The sequence below is a fragment of the Falco punctatus genome (genome assembly GCF_963210335.1).
Source record: "Falco punctatus genome assembly, chromosome: 13".
In the NCBI taxonomy this organism is placed as follows: Eukaryota; Metazoa; Chordata; class Aves; order Falconiformes; family Falconidae; genus Falco; species Falco punctatus.
In genome coordinates this window covers 28,536,564-28,561,328 of record NC_137593.1, presented here as the reverse complement: position 1 = coordinate 28,561,328, position 24,765 = coordinate 28,536,564, and the positions used below count along the sequence as shown (strand labels likewise).

General features: G+C 42.1%; 1 protein-coding gene across 4 annotated transcripts; it reads right to left on the bottom strand.

The window, feature by feature from the left end:
• Positions 1–2,059: 2,059 nt before the first annotated feature.
• TRA2B (transformer 2 beta homolog) lies at positions 2,060–23,386 on the bottom strand. Of its 4 annotated transcripts, XM_080409857.1 has the most exons (11): positions 23,231–23,310; positions 20,519–20,616; positions 16,908–17,185; positions 16,494–16,627; positions 12,451–12,613; positions 11,429–11,617; positions 9,988–10,103; positions 8,732–8,815; positions 4,930–4,992; positions 3,397–3,470; positions 2,060–2,572 (listed from the first exon to the last, which is right to left on the bottom strand). In XM_080409857.1, the coding sequence occupies exons 5-11, from the start codon at positions 12,481–12,483 to the stop codon at positions 2,562–2,564; spliced, it is 570 nt and encodes a 189-aa protein (XP_080265983.1). In that variant the 5' UTR covers positions 12,484–12,613; positions 16,494–16,627; positions 16,908–17,185; positions 20,519–20,616; positions 23,231–23,310; the 3' UTR covers positions 2,060–2,561. The 4 variants fall into 4 exon arrangements, with proteins under 4 accessions (XP_080265983.1, XP_080265982.1, XP_080265981.1 ...); XM_080409856.1 differs by lacking the exon at positions 20,519–20,616 and having other exon boundaries at positions 23,231–23,362; XM_080409855.1 differs by lacking the exons at positions 16,908–17,185; positions 20,519–20,616 and having other exon boundaries at positions 23,231–23,386.
• Positions 23,387–24,765: the final 1,379 nt, after the last annotated feature.

Here is a 24,765-nt window from a genome sequence, read left to right as displayed (position 1 = left end):
AGCCCACCTTCCCCGGGAGCGCTCCTGCACGTGTCCCCAGTGCAAACCAGTGCAAACCGTGGCCCTGAAACCCTCACACCCAGCAGGGAGCTGGCACAGGGACTGGGGATGCTCAGCGCAGAAGCAGCACTACACGCTCCAGGGGATGCGTGAACGGGGGCGCCAGCTCGGCCCTGGATGGGATCCTCACTGCTGATAGTTAAAAATAATTACTGCTGAAATCCTGCTGTCCATCTGGACAGTAAAGCGCAATAGGGATTTAAAAAACGTTTTTGTAAAAACCTTCCTAGGATGCCTGGCACACTGCTGTTAGCTGCCTTCCGCGCCGGCAGCTGCGGCAGTTAGGGCCTATTTCTTTAGTCTCCTGCTTTGTGCAATTGCATGTAATTTGTCAAACTGCTTCTGAGAGCAAAAGGGGGGAAGCGTTTTCTTCCCTACATAGGTACAGAGCATAATTTTGAGTCTGGAAAGGAGTAGACATTATTTCTACACACACACAAAAAAAATATTCTCCCTGCAAACCGATGTGGAAACTCTGCATCTCCTCCAACACAAAAATAAAAAATTAGATCACAGATTTCCTACATGATATGACAGAGACTACATAGTGTCGGCCCAAGGTATTTTACAACCAATAGAGAATTGCTGAATACCAAAAGGAGCGATTCAGCACCGATTTTAAAAATGAGAAACAGTCTTTAGAAGCATTTAATTAAGAACCTTAAGCACAATGTAGCCTTCACGGGACAGCAAGCCAACTGGTTATTCCTTGAGAAGCGGGCACGCAAGCACTCGCCCTGGGATTACCTCCAGCTTTTTGTGGGGCTGACTGGACTACTGCAGTAGTTCCCACCAAATAAAAAAAAAAGTGGGGGTGAAACAGGTTTACCACTTAAATCCCAACCTGCACTGGCTTGGGTGGCACTTCTCTTTAGAGCCAAGTGCCATCACAGCAGCTCATACAGCCACGTCTGTTCTAACACAAAGACGGCTGCAGGGGCAGGCCCATCGCTCATTGTCTGCTGCAAGCTCTTGGGAGTCACTGTCCGAAAACCTTCTGCTCAAGAGAACCAAATGGGGACAAGCATGAGATGGTGCTCAGAAAGAAATCGGCACCTTACATCTAAACCCACAGTTCCCATGGAATACCGTGGTGCCATCCCGGTCCTTCCTCCGACCCACCTCTGAAAGAACAGAGAAAGTTACTGAAAACTTCTGTACAAAGATCCAACTTGATCTGAAACTACAGTGAGACAAGATGATGGGGACCACCAGTTAGAAATGGCACAGAAATGCAAGGAGAGCAGCTGGCTCTTCCATTCCCATACAGGAACAGGGGAAATCATCAAATAAAGGGCAAGAGCTGCAGCTCCCCAGGGTCCTGTAACTGCTTTTAGTCCATGAAAAAAGGGTGGGAATTGCCATACAGGAAAAAATAGTAGAGTAACTTCAAAAGCTGAGAGCACAGTGGCAGATGCAGCCTAGCACCTCACTGCTCTTACTTCCTAGGTCCTCAAGCACAGTCACTGCTGGAGCTACGGTACGAGGCTGAGGGAAGTGCTTGTTTGACAAAAAAGGCACTTTCTAATCTCGCACAGAACCTTCCTGGATGCGTATGAAGTTCATGAATCCGAGTAGGCAAAATGGCACCACGCTGGCAGGAATGCAACGTAACTCAAATGATGCTTTTTAGCCACATACGCAGCTAAGGCTGTACTCTTTAAAAAGGATGACACCCATCAGTGAAGAAATAAGAAAAATCAAAGTAGTCTCTATGTTATTTCATTGGCACCTCTGAAGCATATGGTTACCCACTTCCACCAAAGCCCTCTGCTTATTTAAAGGTCTACATGTCACAGGTGGCCACCTGCTAACAGCTTACCCCCCTCAAAGCTCAACAGTGTTACCAGGAGTTCAGGACACTGCTTGCTCCACATGTGCAGCGCTGCTGCGTGACACCTCTTCCCCCTGCTGCTGTACAATGTGCACATGGACTTCTCCACACACTGGGTTCACACCCCCAGAGGTGCTGCTTTTAGAGAATAACTACCCAGCAACACAGAATTAGGGTGAAGTTTACTTCTGGGCTTTAAACATTATTTCAGAATACACAGGCAAGTGTTGTAGTCTCTTTTCAACCCACAACTTGGCAAAATTAAGTAGGAAAAGAAAAAACAAACTTCTTTTTATTTTTCACTTTTTGAAAGCATTTTACACAGGTTTTGATCTTCAGAATACCTTGGAATCAGTAGAAAAAACTAACTGAACAGTTTGTCTTTACAATAGAAACCTTTCAGGAGTCAAAACTGAGACTAAAAAAAATACATGCAAAACATACCCCTTTTGAAACACAGCTTGAAACAAAGCACCAAACTACACAAATACGCAGAATGAAACAGCATTTAACACCACAGAAGTAGTCTTCATCAAAGGTGTAAAAGTCACCTATTCACTAGGCACTGTTCACTTTGTTTAAACAGAAGAGACAATAAAAATATTGTCCACAAAGTTGCAATTTCAACTCAAAGGCTGTAGCTAGAAATTCCTCTATGTGTCATGCTTTAATAGCGACCTGAAAGAAAAAACAAAACATACACACAATTAGGCTTCCAAGGATTGACAGATCAAGATTTCTGTCTGAATTCACCGCCACGCGTCGAATCTGCACCAGACCCGAGCGCCTTATGATTTGTCTGTAACAAAGTGCAGATCTGCCAGCAAGTCCCTTTGTGCAGGAAAACCCCCGATTCCTGTTGTATGCCCAGGGCTGCCGCCTCAGCGCACAATGAGAACTCCACCGCGGCAGCCTCCCTACGTACCAGTAAAAGCAGTTACACTTGTTTTCATTTGGACACAAGGGGTAAACATGAGAACACAACCTATTCATTCCCTCTGTCTCCATTACAAAGGAGTATGCTAGGAATGCTATTGTGTTTTATTAAATTTCTGCCATCAAATCACAGCTTCATCTTCCATGCAAATACGCAATTCAGAAAAAAAAAAAAAAAAAAAAGAAGGCAGCACTGTTTGGACCTTGGATGAAGTTAACCTCCTCTTTAACAAGTTATGTTGGGAAATTTAGTTTCAGTGTTAAGACTGTGTGAGGCTTGGGAATTCGGCCTTGCTGTCCTAGAGTAACCAAACTGTTGACGTACTTTTTCGTAGAAAGAAACAGTACCTCAGACTTTTTAACAAGTGGCATTATCTAGTTTATTTTTCTGCAAACTAAATATTTGCTCTGTCCTCAAGGTTGCCAGTTGCTCAATGACACATTAAAGGGAACTGTGGTTCAAAAATTAGAAGTCAAATAGTCTTTACAGACACAAAAGCTCAAAAGAAGCTGTCCGGGCAAAGCAGAAACTCGCTTTTGACATGTGAACTCTTACAACTACTTACGAGGTGAATAGGATCGAGATCTGGATCGAGATCTGTAGCCCCCTCGGCTGTAATATGGGGATGGTGATCTCCTCCTGTGAAAGGGCAACAGAAACAATCCCTTTGTTACAGCCTGCTGAGCGGCAGCCGCTTTATGTGGATACCTCTAACCCCATCCTGGTAGCTTTCCCAAGCACACTCTTGGTAACGAGCACATGAACAGTTCATCAACATTTCTACTGGATAACAAAGCAAATATTTGACTTTTCTTAATACTCCATTACTGAGTCAGAGTATTATTACTTTGGACTAATAGAAGAAATATAAGCTCTCTTGCATTCACAATTTGACTACATGTGATTTTAGTGTTTCAAGCCAGGAGCATCCCGAACAAGCAGAGTAAGCCAAATCACACCTTAACATTAAATCTAAATGATTTGTTCCAAGATTAAGAGTTTAATTGACTAGCAGCCACTGCTACAACCAACCCCACCCCAAACCCCTCCAATCCCGGCACTCCCAAGTTTTGCATTTTCTTGCCCAGTTCTACCAATCTCCTAATAAAAAAACACATTCCCCAACACGCTGGACATTAACTTCTTGGCATAAATCACAAGTTTTTCCTGTGCAAAGCTGCACTAATTTGTCCCTAGGTCCTGCACCTGGGCCAGGATCTGGGCAGAGAACAGGTTGAGAGCAGCCCTGAGGAGAAGAGCTTGGGGGTCTCGGTGGACGAAAAGCTCAACATGGCCTGACAATGTGCACTTGCATCCCAGAAAGCCAACCGTATCTTGGGCTGCATCACCAGCAGCATGGCCAGCAGGTTAAGGGAGGTGATTACCCCTCTACTCTGCTCTCATGAGATCCCACCTGCAGCGCTGCATCCAGCTCTGGGGCCCCCAGCACAAGAGCATGGACCTGCCGGAGCAGGTCCAGAGGAGCACAGTAAGATGACAGAGGGCTGGAGCCCCTCTCCTATGGAGATGGGCTGAGAGTGCTGGGGTTGTCCAGCCCGGAGAAGAGAAGGCTCCAGGCAGACCTTACAGCAGCCTTCTAGTACCTAAAGCAGGCTTGTAAGAAAGATGGGGGACAGACTTTTTACCAGGGCCTGTAGTGACAGTACAAGGGGGAATGTTTTGCAACTGAAAGGGGAGATTTAGATTAGATATTAGGAAGAAATTCTTTCCTGTGAGGGTGGTGAGGTGCCGGCACAGGCTGCCTCATCCCTGGCAGTGCCCAGGGCCAGGCTGGAAGCACCCTGGTGTAGTCAAAGGTGACTCTGCCCATGGCAGAGGGGTGGAACTAGGTGATTTTCAGGTACCTTCCAACCCAAACCATTCTATGAATCTCTGCTAACCTCATCCCTTTACATAGCGATGAGGGAACCTTCAAAATGAATTCCACTGCTCACTGAGAGCTGGAAGTGTTCAGCATCCACCCAGTTTGTGTTAATGTGTTTGAAGATACCCTAGACGTGACTCAAAGTACTCAAAAAGTATCATGTATAAGAATATTTCTGCTGATGACCAGACACTGAAAGCTTTCCTATCATACCTGTAAAACTGATCCCTATCTTGAACAGCTCTCCATCCTCCTCCTCCGCCACCACCACCTCCTCTGCGAATACAAAAACAGAATGACTTTCGAAAAACTCAAAACCAAACCAAAAATTCATTGTACAAGCAAAAATCATCATCAAGCACAAGAAAATGACATCAAGACAAGAGAACATTAGCTCCTACACTGGTTAATGCTGAATTACTTCATTATGTTCATTTTTATGTATTCCTGGAATGAGTTGGCTAAACTTGGTTTCAAGGAACAGCCGAAGAAGATTCAGGTTCCAACTGACCAATACTGTATTTTACAATGTCATACTGTCCAACAAGCAGCAGTTTAAGATCGGCACATAGCCTTCACTTCTAAGACAAATTCTATTCTCAGATGCTTACCCACTCGAGGCAAACTTTTTTTTTTTTTAAAGCATCAAGATCAATTCACCACCCTAAGGAAAAGTTGATTCCAAGGTGGAGGCAGGGAAAAAACCCCACACCCTTACATTTTAACACTTCACAGCCACGTTTAAACAAGGGCATTTAAGAACTATGGTACAGCTTCCCCTTATATAGAAGCTGTCTAGAACTTAAAAATATATATATTTAACAATATAAAGTGGTTGGGCTGGTACCTCCACAGATTTAGATACAGTAAAGCATTACCAGGAAGAGACTAAGTAAAGTTTGGATTATGGAACACTCACTGCCACAGATGTCTCTCAGCAGCTCAAAAAGGCTGTAAATCATATGAAGGATAAGAACCACCAAACACTACACTTTCAATCAGCAGGTCTCCCTTTATTATTTTTTCGTCTTCTCCATTTGGTCCATAGGCAGTATGCAAATTACTTGGTTTTTGTAAGGTTACTCTTTAGCTTACAGATACTTTTCCAGACAAGATTAAGCATTCAATAGCAATGAGGAGAAACTGAAGTTTTAACAGGACAATTCCCATCTGACACTGTACTTTCTTTATGGCTTCACTGCACAGAGGGCAAGGCAGACAAAGCAGTTTTACAGATTGATTTTCTTGGGTGGAGTACTAGTACGCAATGCTCTACTGCATCTTGAACAATTCTAACTTTCCCTTCCTCAAGGAAGTACTTGCCACATACACAACACTATTCTCTCTCCTTCAAATCATCAGTATCTGCAGGATGAGAAAGCAGGTATCTAACCTGGGCAGACCATGATATTTTTAAAGCAGCCACAGACAAACCATTTGTGGCTTACTTTCACTCTTTCACTATCTGCTATGAGAAGATATTAGAAAGGTTCTGCAGTGAGCTTTAGAACATTGGGGTGTCGGCTGTTGTTTTTTTAAAGATAGGAAATGGAAATCACCCTTGCTGGAGCTGTCAATATTCTAAGTATTTCCACCCCAAAGCCCTAGTTCACAACAGACACAGGACAGGAGAGCATGTAGGGTCAGAATGTCGCCTAGCACATGACCACTGCCAACAGCTGGGCTGAAGCATGGCCATGAATTCTGATATGCTACCCTCAGACAAGCGCACTAACTAAAGCAGTCCATCTTCTCACATCACTTCTTAAATAGCCTGCTCTTCCTCATCTAATCATGTACTTTATGTTCTGTCACTACATGATCTGCAACTACTCTCACTAGCATACACCCAGAACTGACACAATTCCAATTTCTAATAGCATTTTACCAACATCTGAGCCACTGTTTGCTATCAGGAATAAAAAAGGTAACACTTAAGCACTAAAGACTTTGGGTCACGCTACAATCTAAACAAGGAATATATTACACTTTAAGAACACACAAGCAACTAACAACAGATTTCAAGGACAAATGATACACCCTCACCCTTTATGAAAGGGTAAGGAAGTCTGTACTACGAAGAACCTCAAGGAGATCGACCGATGGTATAAACTCTCACCAAACACCGCATAGCCCTACATTCTTTTGCTGGTCCTTTGGTGCCTTTGCCATTTTGATTGGTTTACATCAGAACCCCATACAAAAAAGGCAGAAAGCGAGAGAAGCATGCTAGAAGCACCACTTTGTATCAGAGTGCTTAGCAGGCTATGCTGCAAGTCTCTTCTGCTCCCCAAGACTCTGACAAGCTGCTTTAGTTAATTAACCCTCTAGATTTCAGTTAATTACTTTCAGTACGTTAAATGAGACTAGACTACATTAACTATCCCAAATAAGTTTTTGTACCTTGTGCTCTGAAACAAAGTTTGGTCAGAGGCAACTACCACATATGAAAGCCTACAAGTGCTGGCAAAGTAAACCCAACATATCTGCATTCTTGTATAACCAGTATGGACTTCAGATTGTCACTGTATACTTCTCCAAAATGTTCAAACCACTGATGTTTTCAACAAGACAGATTGTTAGAGGCAGAGAAGTACCCTAATGACAGCTTCCCAGAAACGTGAGCAGAACACTTGTCTCCCGTGTTCCCTGTGATGATGTAGAGCTCCATGATCCCCTCCCTGTCCCCAGCAGCACTGAAGCACTTTAGAAGCAAGGCAGGGAGGGAACAAACAGACTGGAAGCAGTGCCAACAACATGGGAAAAAGCATCTGAAAGTAGTAGGAGGGGAAGGGGGAGATAGCTGCCCTCAGCCACTGACAACGTCCACACAGCTATCAATCTACGTATAAAGATGGTATTTTCTTCTATACCCAAAAAGCAACAGAAGACTACTCTTAAAGCTAAGATCACAGAAGTCATTATCTCCTTTGTCTGTGAGTTATAATGTGATAATGCAATTTGAATTAATGTATTTCCATGAGTACATCGTTGCCATCAGGGAACAGTCATAAATCCACCCATTGCTGATGCATTTAAGCTTTGTAAACCCCTTAGGAAGTACTACTATAGAATTCTGCAGCTACAGGAATGTTTGGGTAACCGCAGAAAAAAAAAAAAAAAAAAAAAAAAAAAAAAAAAAAAGAGGAACTCTTGTTCTGTGTCCAACTTAGTGTGTCCCAGAAACTGAAGATTTCACCAGGGGACAAGCCTTGTTGGCAGTCTTGATGGAAAATGCAGAAAACAAACTTGCTTTATCACCAAACTCAACTGCATACCAACCATGTTTTCAACAGATTTTCTATCCACTCTCCTAGCCCTCTGACAATGTATATTGCTGCCTGAATATTCACCTCTTTCAGCTAACTACTACTATGCTACCGAACACAGAAGTTTAGACTGAAGACACACAGAAATAGGTGGTGTGAGTCCTTCAAGTAAAACACACACATCCAACCCAAGAGTAGGTTAAAAAAAGCTGGGTTTATGCTCATGTCCAATGCAGAACAGGTAGTGTTCCAGTCCCCTTATTGCTGGCAACACCTGAGGTGCCATGACTGTTAGTAGAGGACACTGATTACCACTGACATCTCCCACTTTTTGTCTACTACACCACGCTGAAAATGTAGGTTGGCACTATAATACCAACTCAAGTATTAGATTTGCACCTGTATTCCCACCACTTCAATGACAGCAGATGAACTAACAAAAGATTCTTTTAAAATGAAAGTACAGAGAACATACTTTTTCCCCCAAAACTTAACGCAGATTAAAAAAATCATTAGGGACTAACTCATGCCACAGATTAAACATTACAAAGCATTTCTTTGACTGATCTGACTTGTACTGAGCAGTCACTTTGGTAAGTATTTCATAGTAAGATTTTAGAATGACAGTGAACACAAAAATATTTTGGCATATATATGTAGGATTAATTCCTTAACACATATAGGTAGAAATGTAGATGAGAAAGCACAGGTTAAAAAGCAGTCCAGTATTACAAATACTGCCTCACCTGTATGACCTGCTGTAATAGTCACGATCATCATATCCTCTGTCATACCCTCTGTCATAGTAATCTCGTCGTCGTGAGCTGCCACTACAAGGAGTGAAAGAGAATTACATTTAATAAAACGTAAAACATTAGTATCCTTTGCAGTGCTTTCAGTAGGCATACAGCCAGTTCAGTATACAGCATTTTAACTGGGTATATTATTACCTCGCATCCTCGCAGCTGAAATGGTTGTGAACACTCCCACTTTCCCATCTGTGCAGATGGGAACAGAACTACTTAAAAGTTCAAGCATTTCATTATTAAAGGCAGCTACTTTTCCTCCTTCGTCTGAAACCTCTTGACCTTTTGCTATCACAGGCACATGAGGAATTCCCTTCTATGACAACTCTTCATCCACTTTTAACTTGCAGAAAGCTCTTTATGGAATAACTTTCTGCTTAAAAAATAATCTGCAATCTCAACACAGCTACCTAACCACCAATACCATAAGCTGAAGTCTTTGGGAAAACAATTTACATTCTTGGCAACTTCAAGTCAGAAGTATACTCTGTGGAGAGAGTTCAAACTGCGCCACACAGCTGCTCAATTAGTATTTGTTAATCCACTCTTGAAAACTTGAGCTTGCAAAAGACATTGCTATTTGAACATGCACAGGATAATAACTTAAAATAAGTTAGAAATCATAAAAAAATATATCTTATTGTAGATTTTTAGATAGCTCATGCCTGGGCTGCATTAACTAATGAATATGGGTTTCTGTTCACTGTAATTCAGCAAACCCTAGATCAGTCACCAACAGGTGCTATATAAATTAATCCCACCTATCTAAAGAGCTGAAGAGATAGGCATTATTACTGATGGCTGTCCACAGGTAGTTTTGTTGTTCCTTTTTTAAATACTGAAAAGCCTCCTTTATCAGTTTGGTTTTTTTTTTAGTTTTCAGAAGCTTTGCCAGATAATCGCATCAGTGTTAGCACAGCCCTTGTTAAGGAGACTTTTTTTAAAAAAAATATTAGGCATCAACAGTGATTTTTGTGTTTTAGTTTCCTAGTACTGAAACAGCTACATAATGTACAGCACCCAAGCCATAAGCAAGGAAACAGCTTTCAGAACAGCGCATTAATGCAAAAGCCTGATTAACTAGGAAAAGCACATAGAATCAGGTCTCCTAGAGGGGATACAGAACAGTTTTTAACAGAACACAAGACAATCCTATCACAACCTGGTTTGGAAAAAAGCCCACACAGATCACTTACTAAGTGGGTCTTCCCATATAGATTCCAGGGGTAGGTGTGTGAGGTCTTTTTGTTATGGAGAAGTCTACCCGGATCCTTCTTCCATCCAGCTCCATTCCATTGGCACGTTCCTTTGCCTAAACAGAGTGATAAAATACAATTGGTATGAACATTACTACCAACACAAGTTTCTAAACACTGCTTCGAATATGAAGAGAAGTCCTAAAATGGCTCAGTCAGGATGCACATCTAAGTTTCACTTATGCCTTATGTGTAACACTGAACATAAACTGTAGACATTCTAGGCCAGCTGGATATAAGCTTCAGTAACCACTTGAAATGTAACTTAAACTGCATAAAAGGCCTGGAAGGAACATAATTTAACAATTCTTTCAGTGCCTCTGTTTCTAACATGATTAAGGGAAACCTCTGAATATGCTTACATAGGGAGTTGTAACTACTCCAACACACAACATGAAGCAAAATATTTAGAATTTAAAAGAACACTTATGTTGATTGGAGTTTTTTGTTCCCCTCCCATACATCCTCAAAAGCCACCATGATCTTGAATACAGTAATATCTGAGTCACAAGTAAATATGAAAAAAAAAAAAACCAAAAAAACAACCGAAAACCCCCGACCCAAAACCAATGGGTTTTTTTCTATCAAGTAGCAGGACCGTTGTCCAAAGCTCCAACCTAACATGGAAGCCTTCCTGCCAAATTTGGAAAAGATGACACTATAGACTTTGAAGTAGTGGAATTTATGCAGAATATAAGCCTAGTTAGAGTCCATAAGCATAATGCTCTCCAAGGGCTTGCCTGTGTGTAGAATTCCATACCTGGAGTACAGAATTCCCTGTTCATTATATAGCACTTCTAAGCACAAATCCCATAATTTGTTATATGGTATTGACACCGCTTCAGTTTACTGAATCCCTCAGTGTTTCCCAAGAACACTTGCAGGCACCAGGAAGCCACAAACAGCCTGGCCTTTTATTTTCAGAAAAGATTTCCCCCCCCACGCCCCTTTCAGACTGAAGCATTAGTCAGCAGAATGCACATTAGTGCTCCTACAGAGCTCTGAAATGGCTGTCTGGCCCACTCCGAACATGCCTGTACTAAATGTAAGATCACATGTGGACTCAGGAAGGAATTCTCATCTCATATTTAAACAGAGAGCTGGTGCTTCTATCTTCTTGTTGGCATCGCTTGCACTGTGCTAGCCTGAAGTTTGCTTTTGTGAATTATACAACTCAGCCCACACTGGGACCAGCATTCATGCCTCTCCGCTCTGTGGTACACAGGGGGTATCTTTTGAACTAAGACTGGCATTTATTATGAGGTGCCAAATATTTCTTAGGCTCTGAGTTTCCGCAGGCTCTATCCTGTTAAAGAACATACATCCCACCAACTGAAACACAGCAAGCATGCCATACATACATTGCTGAACCCCAACCTACTTCCTTAGCATCCTCAACGTTTTCGAAGTACACAAATGCAAATCCTCTCGAACGCCGAGACTGTTGATCATACACAATGGAAACATCAGCAATTGGACCATACTTGGAGAAAACTTCTCTCAGATCTCTTTCTGTGGTGTACAGACTCAATCCAAACACACCAAGACAACAATTTGGGTCAGGATTTGCCTAAAGGAAGGGACAAACAGATACCAGAATAAAATTGCTTGTATTTGCAGTGCAAAGTATTTCACAAGTTGTGACTGTCAGATCTTCACAACAAAGCAAGATACAACTGAGATTCAGGCTGGGTTAACTTGGTAATAGACACTATTACAATCAAACCTACAGACAGAGAAGCCTCCTTTCACAAGAATACTTTGCATTCCTCAGGGTACTCAGTGCACATAATAGGTACTGAGTATTTTAAGTTTCCCCCCCAAAGGCTCACTGATGACTGTTGAATGTGGAGGGATACATACATACAGAGACCTGGATCATATCTTCCTTTGTGTTAGTTACCACTGTTTCCCCACTTCAGCACAAACCACACCATGCTTACTTAGCCACCTGAGCCTGTAAAGCAGCTAAAAGCACACAGGTTTGCATGCTCCCTTAATAAGGGCACCATCAAAACAGCTTTTAGCTAAACATTTTAGCTTCCCAGGCTTTCTAATCAAGAAAAGCACAAATGTTTTTCCCTCCTAATTCTACCCCCATCCTTTGCTGCATACATTCGACCATTTGTTACAGCAGGTGTAGTGACAACAGCTTGCACTGGTAGCACTTCTAAAAGAGTCTGTTAAAGACAGATGAACAAGACACCCCCACTCCACAATCCTAAGCAAACCTGAGAGATCCATGGTTTACCAAAAGTCAAATGACAACTGACCTCAACACTATCTTTTAAACAAACTTGAGCAGGAAGCAGAATGTGTTTCTGGAAACCCTCAACTAATGGAGTGATTTCAGGATGTATTCAGGACTATGTACAAGCCATCTAGTTCTGTAACAAGACATACCCTGTTTCCAATATGACGTCTGCGAGTAGACATGGGTGAATGGCTGTGACTGTGTCGTCGCCGATAATCCCGACTGTAAGACCTACTTCTGGATCTCCTATGAGAGCGGGAACGAGAGCGTGATCTTGTGTAGTGTCTACGGGAACTCCTCCTTGATCTAGATCTGAGGAAAAAAAGAAAAAAGAAAAAGGTACAGTGTTGGGTTTGTTTGGGCTTTTTAACCCTTCAACAATATCTCAAGATATTCATAAACAAAAAGCCCAAGTAACCGTTTTCCAAAAACCTGCAGTATCACATGATTCAGTTATTTATCACTACTCAAGGACTGTGTACTAAAGATTACTGCAGATGCTTTCAGAGCATTTCTACTGCAGAACAGGAACTCAACTTCCATTTTAGTTAGCTTATAACTTTCTATAACAAGGCTATTCTGTCTTGACACAGCATTTACTTAGATTATTCACAATATTTACAGTATCATTTAAGTAAAAATAGCTGGGGTGGCTTTCTTTTAACGACTTAAGTCATATTTACTCCTGTTAACATAAAGCATGCATGACTGCACAGATGCACGCTTCTGCTTATTCTATCACTGCTTTCAGCGACACTAAAAAGCAAATACACCTTTTATACAGTGCTTAATTACAAACACAGAAACCTGGCAAATACCCTTGAAATAAAGCTTAACAAAACTGAAGAAATTAAGCTCTAGTAGGCTTTATGTAACTTTTGGTATTTTAACAGTTATTTACCATTAGCTGTTCATGAATGTTCACGTGTTCATACTTCAAATTTATTTAGGCAAAGGTGTAACTGCTCGCTATTCGGCCCAGGCCTCATAACAGTTCCAGAAATGTTTTCTGACAGCACTAGGTCTGTGGACATGATGTTCTGAAACACTTCAATTCCTTCTACTAAACCCTCAGCCCTCCAAACACAGACAATCTTAGCTGAAAAGCTGGGCAGCCACTTAAACTGGAATATTATGCCTGCACTTGGCCTGCTGATTGCAGTCACTGAATAATCTACAATTCTACTCAAAAAAAATCACTGCAAGGCTAAGAAATTCAATACACTGTTCAATATTCAAAGGCTCTTAAGTCATAAATTGTTAATCTTTGGGCTCCTGTTTGTGTTTAAAGTGTCCCTCCTCTAGTTTGTGGAAGCCAAGGCAGATAAGCACTGACCAAGACCACAAGCTAGTATCATTGCACAGCTGTGTTTCACAGTACCGCCACCACCACTACGCTGGCATGAATGAAGCTCTTAACCTGAACCCGTTTTTCACTCCTGAGCATTTAACAGCTTCTTCTACAGTCAGGATTTCTCACTAGGTGTATCACCAGACGGTCAAACTGCACCAGTATATACTCCGCACATTACAGGCCTCCTTAAAAAAACGCCTTCAGCATCCTAAGAAGTGAGCCAACTAAGTTCTGTCTTCCTCACCTTGAAACATGTATATATGTCCAGGAGAAATTACTTCAGCATGTCCCATTACAACACTTCTAACTACATATTTAGAAAGAATAAATTATTTTTGGCAACAGAAAGTAAAAAAAGTGAGAAGTTCCCTGAGGCAGGGAAGACAGTAAAGAAAGAAAAATAATAATAATACTACTAATAATAAAGAAGTTCATCACATGCATACAGCTACATTTCAACTGCTGACATAGGGAAAAAAATTAAAAGCAAACACAGGACTAATGTTCCAGGTGAAAGAATGCACCCATTACACTGAAGAAGAGCTGGACACTTCTACAATAGGCAATCCATTATGCAGGAGAATGAGGCTTATTTTAAATAGGCACTGTTGATATGCTGCCTTAAACATCGTACTACCATTATTCTCCTTTGCTGCAAAGCCACCACACCTGAAAATCCTATTTGTTCATTAAGAATTCTTTAGACTTCACAGAGTCAGCCAAAGATAACAAGCTTGCTACGCTGCTGCTGAGAACTTCAATAAAAGCATATTATTAAACCACATGTATCCACACCCCAACTGATAAAATACGCAGGACACAGATTTGTTCCCAAATCAAAGTTTAATTTATAAAGCTGGTAACTCAAAAATACATTTGCAACAGAAACTACTAAGAGTTATGAAAGTTCTCACAAGGTTATTTCTCTGTTGAGAGCCAGAGTTAGATGATCTGCTCGTGATCACATTCAAATGTGTGACAGCACTGAAAAGAGATACAAGTATGTTGGTTCTAAATACGTGCCTTGACACAATTCTGCCCAAATCTGCTAACACACACACTTTTATTCTGCAATATGCTTCCAGTATTTCCAGCCATAGGCATTTTCAAGACAGCTGTTAAATGCTCAGGAAGACGTGGTAGTCTTAGGCTTGTATTTTTGTTCATCAAAAACTCAGTTGCCAGTTTATCATTTAAATTGATTTCTTGTAATGATTTAATTGAATAAGATTTCTTGTAAATGATTTGCCAGGTCTCTTGTAAATTCTAGATCCTGTATTTGCTTCTTCCAGCATTTTATACCATTTGCAGTCGCATTCTTACACAGTATTATAGTTATTCCACAAGTGAGAAACATGGTGCTTTAAAGAAGTATGAAATCCCTAGCAGTTGTGGATTAAAGTGCAGAAGGATATGTGGGGCTGGGTCCTGACTTGCTTGGTTGGGTTTTTTTTGGTCTGGACACTTCCTGAGCCGTGCTATGAATTCCTCACTAACGCAATTCCATACTTTATACAGCAGTCTTACTCTACCAAGTATTTATTCATTTAATTTGACATATTTATTCTTGCACTACAGGGACTGCAAGTGCATGATTTGACACTTGTGACACTGTCTGAAGTACACAAAAGAAAACCAAACCATTCCTCTGCTGTCAAAGTTTCCCAAGTATCTTCCTTCTCACAAAAGCCTTCCAAAACTGATCACTTTGACCTTGCAAGGAGATCTAAACAGCATTGATAGAGGGAAAACACTATCTTCCAGTCTTGTCAGCCTTCCTCCAGCCTGACTCCCACGCTTTGTCAAGTCTAATTCATTGCTTATACACATAAAGTATATTCTGAACAGCTCAACTAGAAATCCCATGCTAACCCCTACATTTTTTAACCGGAATGCTTACGAATGAGTAAAGAAACTACGACCACATTAATTTCTGTAGTCAGCACTCAATTATCTAGACTCTTTAGAAAATAACATAATTCACCCATTTACAGGTTTTGTTGCCTCTATTCATTCTTCATTAAAATGTACCTCTTACACGACACAGCTGGTAAAGCCAATGTAAAGTGGCTAGCAGTGACATTTACAGTCTTATTTCTAGACTATCAGCATATTTTTATGTCTTTTTATAACAGTTTTAAGAGGAATTCTGTCACTGCATACAGCTTTTTTATCAAGAGTATAAGGGTAGGTAATAGTGTGCAAAAGGCATTTTCATAGCATACATTTGCCTTGACATGTAACAAATACAATAAGCTACTTTCTCCACAACTTTTGAGAGCTTGGAAAGCTATCTAATCTTTGAAGCTTCCCAGACTGTTATGTATCCATTCGACTTGAAAGTTATTTAAAAGGTCAGACAGATGTCTGTTGAAATTCACATTTACCTCTACTGCTTCTTTTTCAGGGAATACACCATTAACTACTCCAGAAACATCATCACTTCCAGTGAGAAAGTGTAATACATTAATATGACCTAAAACTGAAAATCTGCTGATGCACCCATTTCTTTTAATGCACAGAAAAAGAAACCCTAACATTTCAAACTCAGGAACTAGCCATTATTCTAAGACTTAAAAGGCTGGCCACCTGTGAACTCAAGAGATCAGCAGAGATCCAAGTCTACACAGCTGACTACCTCTTAGAAAAAGCTGCAAAGAGATCTGAATTGATAGTTTAGCTTTTCCAATCCTGAAACCACACATGCCCCTTTGTATTCAATGCCCACAGATCACCAATTATCTCTGGAAACAGAAATGGGCTAAACTGGACTTCAGTTCACCTCCAACATAACCATCCAACTTGAAGAGGAGGAAGAGGTAAAAGAAGTAAACTCACCTGGATTCAGACCTGGATCTAGATTTTGACCTGGAACGCCTGGAATCCTCCTTAGATCGAGATCTTGCAGGGGTGTGCCTCCCCGACTTGCCAGACCCATGAGCACTTCCGCTTCTGGAAGCAGAACGGGATTCCTGCACGCAGATATTGAAAGCCTAATTTGTACACAATTTCTCGTTTACCTAAGGTCTGTAAACAAGCTCCAGTGAAATAAATGGTAAAAATTCATATCTATGTGTCCGGGCAGTTGGCATTAGAACTGCCTAGATTTTTAAGAAGTTGTGGTTTGGTTTTTTTTTTTTTTTTTTTCCCTGGTAGACACTTCTTTACCCTGCATATACTTTTGCTATTAAACAGATAATGCATGCATGTTTAGCAAAATATACAGGGACACATAAACAGACTAGTAATTACTTAGCGTAGTGCTTTCAGATTCCAGATTACTTCTTATCTTAACTTCATTTTTATTCCTTTTCTTCATTCTTCCGTTTCAAATTCTGACTTCTTTCATCTTCCCCACTTCACACAAATTGCTCAATATTCTACAAGTGGGACTTCTGGTCTGATAAATAGCATGCATTCACTTTCTTTTTTTTCAAATTTCAGCTTCACTTATTCCTGAGCTTCAAATAATTCTCATTTATAAAACTTGTCAAATGGCGACTTCCGCATTTTCCTTCTTCAACATTAACCTTAATAGAAAAAGAACAGGATGAAGAATATTTAAAAACTCCAGGATAAAATCTAGTGCCAAAACTGAAACTAGAAAAAAAATGTTTTGTGGACTTTTAATATATATGCAGTTCAAGAACTGAATCTACCAAATGCCCTACTATTTTATAAACAGTTTCCGTTAATTCAGTTTAACTTATTACTAAGTAACTGAATTCACTATTTATGCCTTTATTTAATAGCAAATGCACAGTGGATCAACTGATTATCTACTAATGAATTCTAGCATTAGAAAACTCAAAATACTTTGCACGGTCTACCACGTACTCAAGACAAAATCAACAAGTAACTTAAGTAAGGTCCCTACTGCAGCTAGAGCAACTCACTGATGTGCTTTCTGAATGCAGTTGTTTCTTCAGTGACTTACAATTATGTTACTTTTTGGGACATTCTGGCAGTTTTGAAGGCTTAATCCAAAGGTTTATGAGCACACACACACCTACTCTGCCTGCACAAGTGTGATTACATATGCAGGCTTCATGCTTCCAAGTAAATCATAACTGTCCACCAACTGAAAATGCAATTCTGTGCAATGCACTCTAACACTGTTCCCGGATAATATCCCAGCTATTCTGTTCTTTACTTGTAATCTTCTCTGGTAACGACACAACCTAATTAGCACTTACTTTTTTTAAACCAGTGTAACGCTTAACTTCATTCATACAGCTTAAACACTTCGAACACACTAGAAGATACTAGAGAAAATTTAAAATTCAGAATTCTATTTTTTCTAAAAACAATTCTAATTTTATATCAATTCTGATCAAGAACACTCACTAACACCACCAGAGCACCAGATTTTTCTCAAAAAATAATTATCTTTGTAACATCTCTTAACCTGAACACTCAACTTAATGGGCATTCCATACTAAGCATTCAGAAATGCATTTGCTAATCCAAAATTTAACTGTACTTAAACTGCATCCATAGAACTTAAAAGTTTAGCTATTTACAGTTGCCTCCCATACAGTACTGGGGAAGGGTGGGGGGTTGCACAGGCAGGGGGAAACCCAACTTGCAGGATAAAGCACATTTTCAATTAATACCAAAAACAACAGAAACAATGCGAAGTTGGTCATATTCTCTTCTGTCAAAATGTTTAAGCAGGTATTTTAAATTGTAGCCACCTCATATACTAACCCTGCAAAGGGCAGTGCAAATGTTGAGAACTAATTTAAATTGCAAATAATGAATTTAACCCCAACCTATTGCTACCTTCAAAAACAAATGATCCATGAACATGAGTTCTGAGTTAATGTATTAATCTAGCCGTAAGAAGTCTTCAGCTCTTTTAAAAACACAAGTGTTGGACAAAGCAAGATTGAAGGGCTAAAACTCAGAACTAAGACTGTACTTCATTTGAGGAAGCATACTTCTGATCACAAAACATAAATCTCTTGACAGATTCATGCTTGACAGAAGGAGCCATGTTCAAACACAGGTGGTGTAGTATTGAAAAGGACACAAACACAGGATGGGAGGGAAGCATCAGGGAGGATCTTGCCCATAAACATAGCCCATACCCCCTTTGTAGAGTTTGTAGAACTCAATGAGCTTTGAAGAAACTGGTGGAGAAATGGTATTAGCATACATAAAGAAATGACTGAAGTCTTAATCAGATACATTTTTTTGGACAATCTTTGCTAAAGATTTGCTTTAAGATTGATGTGGAAACTGGACAGAAGATCTGAAACTTGGGAAAAAAACACCCTAAGACAACTGTATATGTAAATCAGAAAATTAAAACAGCTGGTTTATTTTCATCCAGCTCCTTTGGACTTTACAACATTTTCTAGTTTTTAAACATCCACATTTTGTTTCCAGATCATCCTTCTTCAAAACCTTTATCTTCAATCTACCCCATTGTATAGGATTATACCACTTCTTTATTACTTACAGCCTGAAAGGAATTAATTGCATATTACGGATATTTACTAAGACTAGTAATAACCCCTAAAATTTCAAAGTTGTTACCCTCCGCACCCCATCCCCCAGGAAATCCTCCCTACCCAGTTTCAAGCACTAGCAGTCTGCAGAACTCCAAACTTAGTTTACAACCAGTTACACTGACACTCATTGAGGGTTCACACAAGCCACTCCCACAGCTCACTTAAATTGGAGTTTCCAATATCTGCCTCTGTTCTTAATACATTTTCTTTTTCTACTTTTTGCTCTTTCACTTTGTGACTTGTAAGTTTCTTTAAAAAATGCCAAAGTGGGCTCCTGTCATGACAGGTAGACAAAGACAAGAAACAACAACCTTCTATATCCTACCTGTATTCAAACACTGCTGGTAAGCAGATAAAGACTGGTGTTCCTTATGAAATAACCATGTTTTCCCCCTAACCTTGACTCTGTGAAGTGTGAATTTAAGAACTACCAGATCCCTTGATCTTCACCAACAACCCTTCCCCTTCATCAGGCATTACTGGAATTCATGTGGAATCCCCGAAGCCCATGCCTGTGGTTTCCAAGTTACTCTTTCCATACTTTAAGCATCTTAAAAACAATGTGTAATACTGTAGGGCCGGTTTTCTTAACACCTCTGAGCACATTTATGAAGATGCGTAACAAGTCATCTACTCTATAAACAGGGAAAGTCACAACAGCAGGATTATTTTGGGGGCAGTAGACAGAACAGGTTTCCATGGACAGAAGCAGCTGTAGCGTATTTAAGTGCGGACTGCATGTTCTTTGCACTTCTGAGATCTGTTCTTCCTCATGAGAATACAAGTTACAGATTTCAGTTGCTTCATAATGTAAGACACAGCCAAATAAAATTATTAGTACTTTAAAATCCTAAATAGAATTATGTGTTTCTCCACCAAAAAACCCGTGTGTTTTGAAAAAAAATCAAGCTGACAGATCATGAGCATAGAAGCCCAGCTTCCTCCCACCACCTCTGCCACTTGCGCTGACCCTGTGGGCTCATTCATTGCACCAAGCTGGCAAGAAACTAACCCATCAGCAAAAAGCAACTATTTTCTAACAGCTTAGGACACTGAATCAGCCCACCAAGTTGTTAGATCAAGTGCCATCTGAAGGAAGGACACAGAGAATGACCTATCATTTTCATGGCATCAAGCTCCCAGATTGCTTTTAACCTTCTCAAACGTCTTCCACAAGTTCGTAATAAAATCAGCATTGAAAAAAAGAATGTGTGTTAAGTACCTTGTAAGTAGACCTATAAATTGAGCATTTATACCATTCAAGTTGCTCTGATTAAAAAAAAAAACAACCACACAAACAAGCCTGACTACCATGTTAAACAATTTCTGATCAGAGACACATACCAAGTAATCATTATCAGCACTAATTCACAGGATGAGACTCACTATTTCTTCCTTTCACTAGTCTTCTTTCCAACCCTTCCATGCCTCAATCACAGGCACTTCAGTGAGCACAATTTCAATGAAAGAAAACAAAAGTGACTTGAAAAAATGTGGCAATTACAACATACTGACAGTATTGGAAGTATATTCCGGTATCTGAAGTATTGGTTGCATGTAGACTCTTCAGTTAAAAAAAATATTTCAGAGTTTAATCCCACAATGGAGTATAAACTGTAAAAGAGAATATGACTGGGGATTTTTTTTCTTCTTAAACTGTGACATTAGCCAGATTAAGTTTGTGTTGCTGATGAAATACCAAGTCCCATTACTTGCAAAAAGCACTTGGTACCTCTTCATCCCCAAGGCTGACATTAGGACTCGTGGCTACACAATCGAGTCAAGCCTGCAAACCAATGCAGCTGGAAGCAGAATCAGAAATAAAAAAATAATAATAAATCTGATTTAATTCCCAGATCTGACTATACAAACACTAGTACAAGGTAGAAAGCAGGAACACATTTTCAGGAGCAAAATTCTTGTTGGCAGCACGGACCTGGAACAGCTTAACAGACAGTTGTAAATTCATATCCTACATTATTTATCCAAACACTGTTTCTGCTCTGCAGAGACCTTAGCACTTCCAGCTTGAAAGAGTAGAAAGCCACTGACTCAGTAAAATATAAGCCTTAAGTAAGCAAAAAATATCATAAATAACACTAGCAATAGCATTAGAAAAGGCACTCCCTGATCTAGTCTGAGATAGCAGGCTTGCAGCTCTATCGTTTTTATCTTTTAATTTTACAAACAAGTAAACTGCAAACAACTTATAAACAACTCACAACAAAAGCTGTGAAGACTGCCTGCACATAATTTATATAATTTTTAATATGAGTATAGAAGAGACAGAATGGAAAAGCAGGTGGGACAGCATTCGCTGTCCTATCATACCCTGAATTATGTTTCAAAGACTTGGCTACAAAGGTTTTAACATTTCCACTCATTTTGATTGAGAATACAATGCAGGTTATCCCCTGGCAAACTTTACTCTTGTCAGGCTACCATCTTTAACTGGTTTTCAGTCTGATAGGCACAACAGCAATTAAATCAACTTTTTAAAGACTAACACACGTAAACCCACCTTAGGCAAGTCAGAAGTAATACTCCCTCACTAAAATTATACCAGTTTTAAGAGTGACATGAAGACACCAATGAAGAGATAACACTGGGGGTGGTACAAGTCTATTCTTTAATCCCTATCTTTCAGCATTCATTTCCATCTAGTATTTTTAGCTTCCTGGAGACGAAATTTTTCTAATCTACCTTAATGTAGAAACACTCATACTATTAAAGCCTATTATAGTGCATCTGAGTAGGAAAGGACCATATTCAAAGACAGACACTGCAATTTTGTGCTCAGAATCATTACATTCTCTTTTTTTTTTTTTGCCACTTCCAATAAAGGTTTAAAGTTTAAACTACTGATCACCTCCACAACTCCCTTTGATGCCACAGTAAGTTAAAAAGTTACGAACTAATACTGGAAAAAAAACCCCAAAACACAGTATTGACCCCTGCACTGCACTTTGTTGCAGTAAAAAGTAAAGACCACAAAGGAAAACAAGACTGATACATAGCTGTTTTTTCTTTAGTGAAAGTAATCTGTATTGCAGATGTACACGAAAAATGAAAAGTGTAGCAAGTCATCTACTGCGGTATTGGTAAAATTCCATCCAGACAGTAACATCTCGAAGTTGCTATGCAGCTTAAAAGAACACAGTCTACAGCAGGTTTCAAAAAACTGCCCTAGCACTAAGCCCGTTCAGTCTGAGATTTAACCCTTCGACTACTGCAATCATATTTACATTAAACGAGAGACCAAGCCACCTGGATGCAAGACTGCAACTACAGCAAGAGGCAGAGTTAGTATTTTAAAATCGAGTGAGAGGAGCAGGAAATCAGAGCTCAATTTATGAAGTAATTCACCGAAAGTGAACTGCAATGCAGCTTTGGTGGAGTATAAGAAAGGCTCACACACTACTATCAGCTCGGGATTTTCCTTCCCTACCCAAACGTTACCTAACGGGGCTGGGGGATGGAGGACGAGGCACCACGGCACCAGGCGAGACCGCCGCAGCCCAGCTGCGAGCTCGGAGGGGCCTGAAGGGCCGCGCACCCCCAGCACTGCCGCGGGAGGCCCGGGGGAGACCCCGCCACAGCCCGTGACCCACTACGCTCGGGGCAAGTACACGGCAGCCCCGCCGATTAGAGTCGCGCCGGCGGGGGCGCAGCGGCAGGGCCCGGGACACGCCGCCCCGCCACCCTCGGCCATTTTGTCCCTCTCCGGCGCGCCCGGTCACCAGCCCAAGATGGCGCCGGGCAGACTCACCATGGAGCGCGCCGGCGGGCGGGCAGCTAGAGCGTCCCCGCCGCGCGCCCCTACCGCCCTCCCGGCCAGGCCGGCCGCCATCTTCCCCCGCTAAGCCCCGGTCCCGTCGGGCCTGCTCACGCGCGTCCGCCGGGGCCTCCTCACCCGCCGCGCCGCAGCGGCCCCTCCCGTGGCGGCTCCGCCACCCGCTCCGCCCGGGCCGCGGCCACGGGGGAGGCCGCACCGCCCAGAAAGGGGGCGGGGAGGGGGGGGGCGGCCGGGCAGCGCACTCAGGCTCCGTGTATTACCCGCTCGCCGTAGTTCTGCTCCCCGCTGTCGCTCATCGTCCCGTCGCACCGCTCCCCGCCACCGCCGCGCCGACCCGACCGTCCCCGGCGCCAGCGCTCTCCGCAGAGGAAGTGACGAGCCCGCGCGCTCGTGCCAGGCCCCGCCTACACCCCCCGCGCAACAGGCCCTGAGGCGAGACCCCGCCCACTGCCCTGAGATGAGGCCCCGCCCACCGCCGCCCGCCCTGAGGCGAGGCCCCGCCCACCCCCACCGCCGCTGAGGGGGGGTCTTGGCTTTTGGCCGCGGCCTCCGGTGGTCGCCCCGCCGGGCTCGGGAGCTAGTCCGTCCCGAGAGGGTCACAGCCTGACGAGCCTTTAGAGGAGCCAGCGCCGGTGCCGGGTGGAGATGGTGCTGCCCGCCCGGCTGGCGGAGGCTGCGGCCGAGGCCGGGACCTCCTCTTGCCCCCCCGGCCTCACAGGCTGCCCAGGCCGTGAAAATGATTTAAAAAAATCACTGTGATTGCAAAGGGCTTTCTTGGAGGAGATACCCGAGTGTTTTAAAACATTAGTTTAGTGCAGGTCGGGATTAAAGAGTGGGCTATTTCTGAAATACCCACGTGAGGGCAGCATAGCATCACTGAACAGGCATTTTTGCTCAGTCCTTGAATTGTTTCTTCCTAAAACACGTAGTACTGCGTCTGCGAGGAGTGGCACAGCACCTTGTTCTCATCACGGGCACTCCAGCTGCCACTGACTGCTGTCACGTTTGGTTTATTTCACCCTGGCAATACAAGCAGCAGAGCTAAAGCACCCCCATCCCCAATGGGTCAACGCAGCTCTGACTTGTGCAGGTATTAAACAAGGACACCCAAATGGAGCGGACTGCCATGTCTTACAATACAGTCCTTCAGTTTAAGCAAAAAACTGACTTATTCTGTGCTCTTGAAATCACGGCATTGTGAGAGGGTTGAAGTCTGGAGACAGGAGTCATCACACCGGCTGGCACATCCCAGCGCACCGGTCACCCCGCACGCTGCTGCTGGAGGGTGCGCTCCCAGTCCACAGCTGCTCCCACAACCATCTGACCTGCCAGCAGCAATTATTTTTCTTCACCTAAATGCATTTTCTGTATAGTGAGAGTTGGGGTAATGCTCTGCACCCACCTGTATTTGTGCTGCTAAATGTGCGGCAAGGCAGAGGGCTGTTCAGTACCTCTTTTAACGGCATTTTTTGCTGCTGAGGTTATTGCCAGCGCCATTTGCCACACAGATTTAAGAGGTGGCAGCAACGTGCCGGAGCAGTAAAATTGAACATGCCAGACAGCAGGCTGGCGGCAAACTGCAAAGTGGAGACAGCAATGTGACTGACAGCCTTAAACGCTGGTGAGCCCTGCTGTGCGGCAGCAGCTCCAGCGCTGCAGATTTCCAGATGATGACTACTGAAACGCCCAGGGGGAACTCCAGCTCTGTTTCTATTAGCTTTGACACTTATGAGAAGAGACATGCTAGAGGCAGCTTGGCTGCCTTTCTTTTCCCTGCCAGCCCTAGAACACAAAG

What these genes read in the sequence shown, in the direction of transcription:
- TRA2B (XM_080409855.1), bottom strand. Translation starts at nt 23,266, where the DNA reads ATGAGCGACAGCGGGGAGCAGAACTACGGCGAGCGG. An exon ending in GACGTCATATTGGAAACAGG is followed by an intron (nt 11,618 to 12,450) that starts GTATGTCTTGTT and finishes CCCTTCCTTTAG; the next exon opens with GCAAATCCTGACCCAAATTG. An exon ending in TATATGGGAAGACCCACTTA is followed by an intron (nt 8,816 to 9,987) that starts GTAAGTGATCTG and finishes CACTCCTTGTAG; the next exon opens with TGGCAGCTCACGACGACGAG.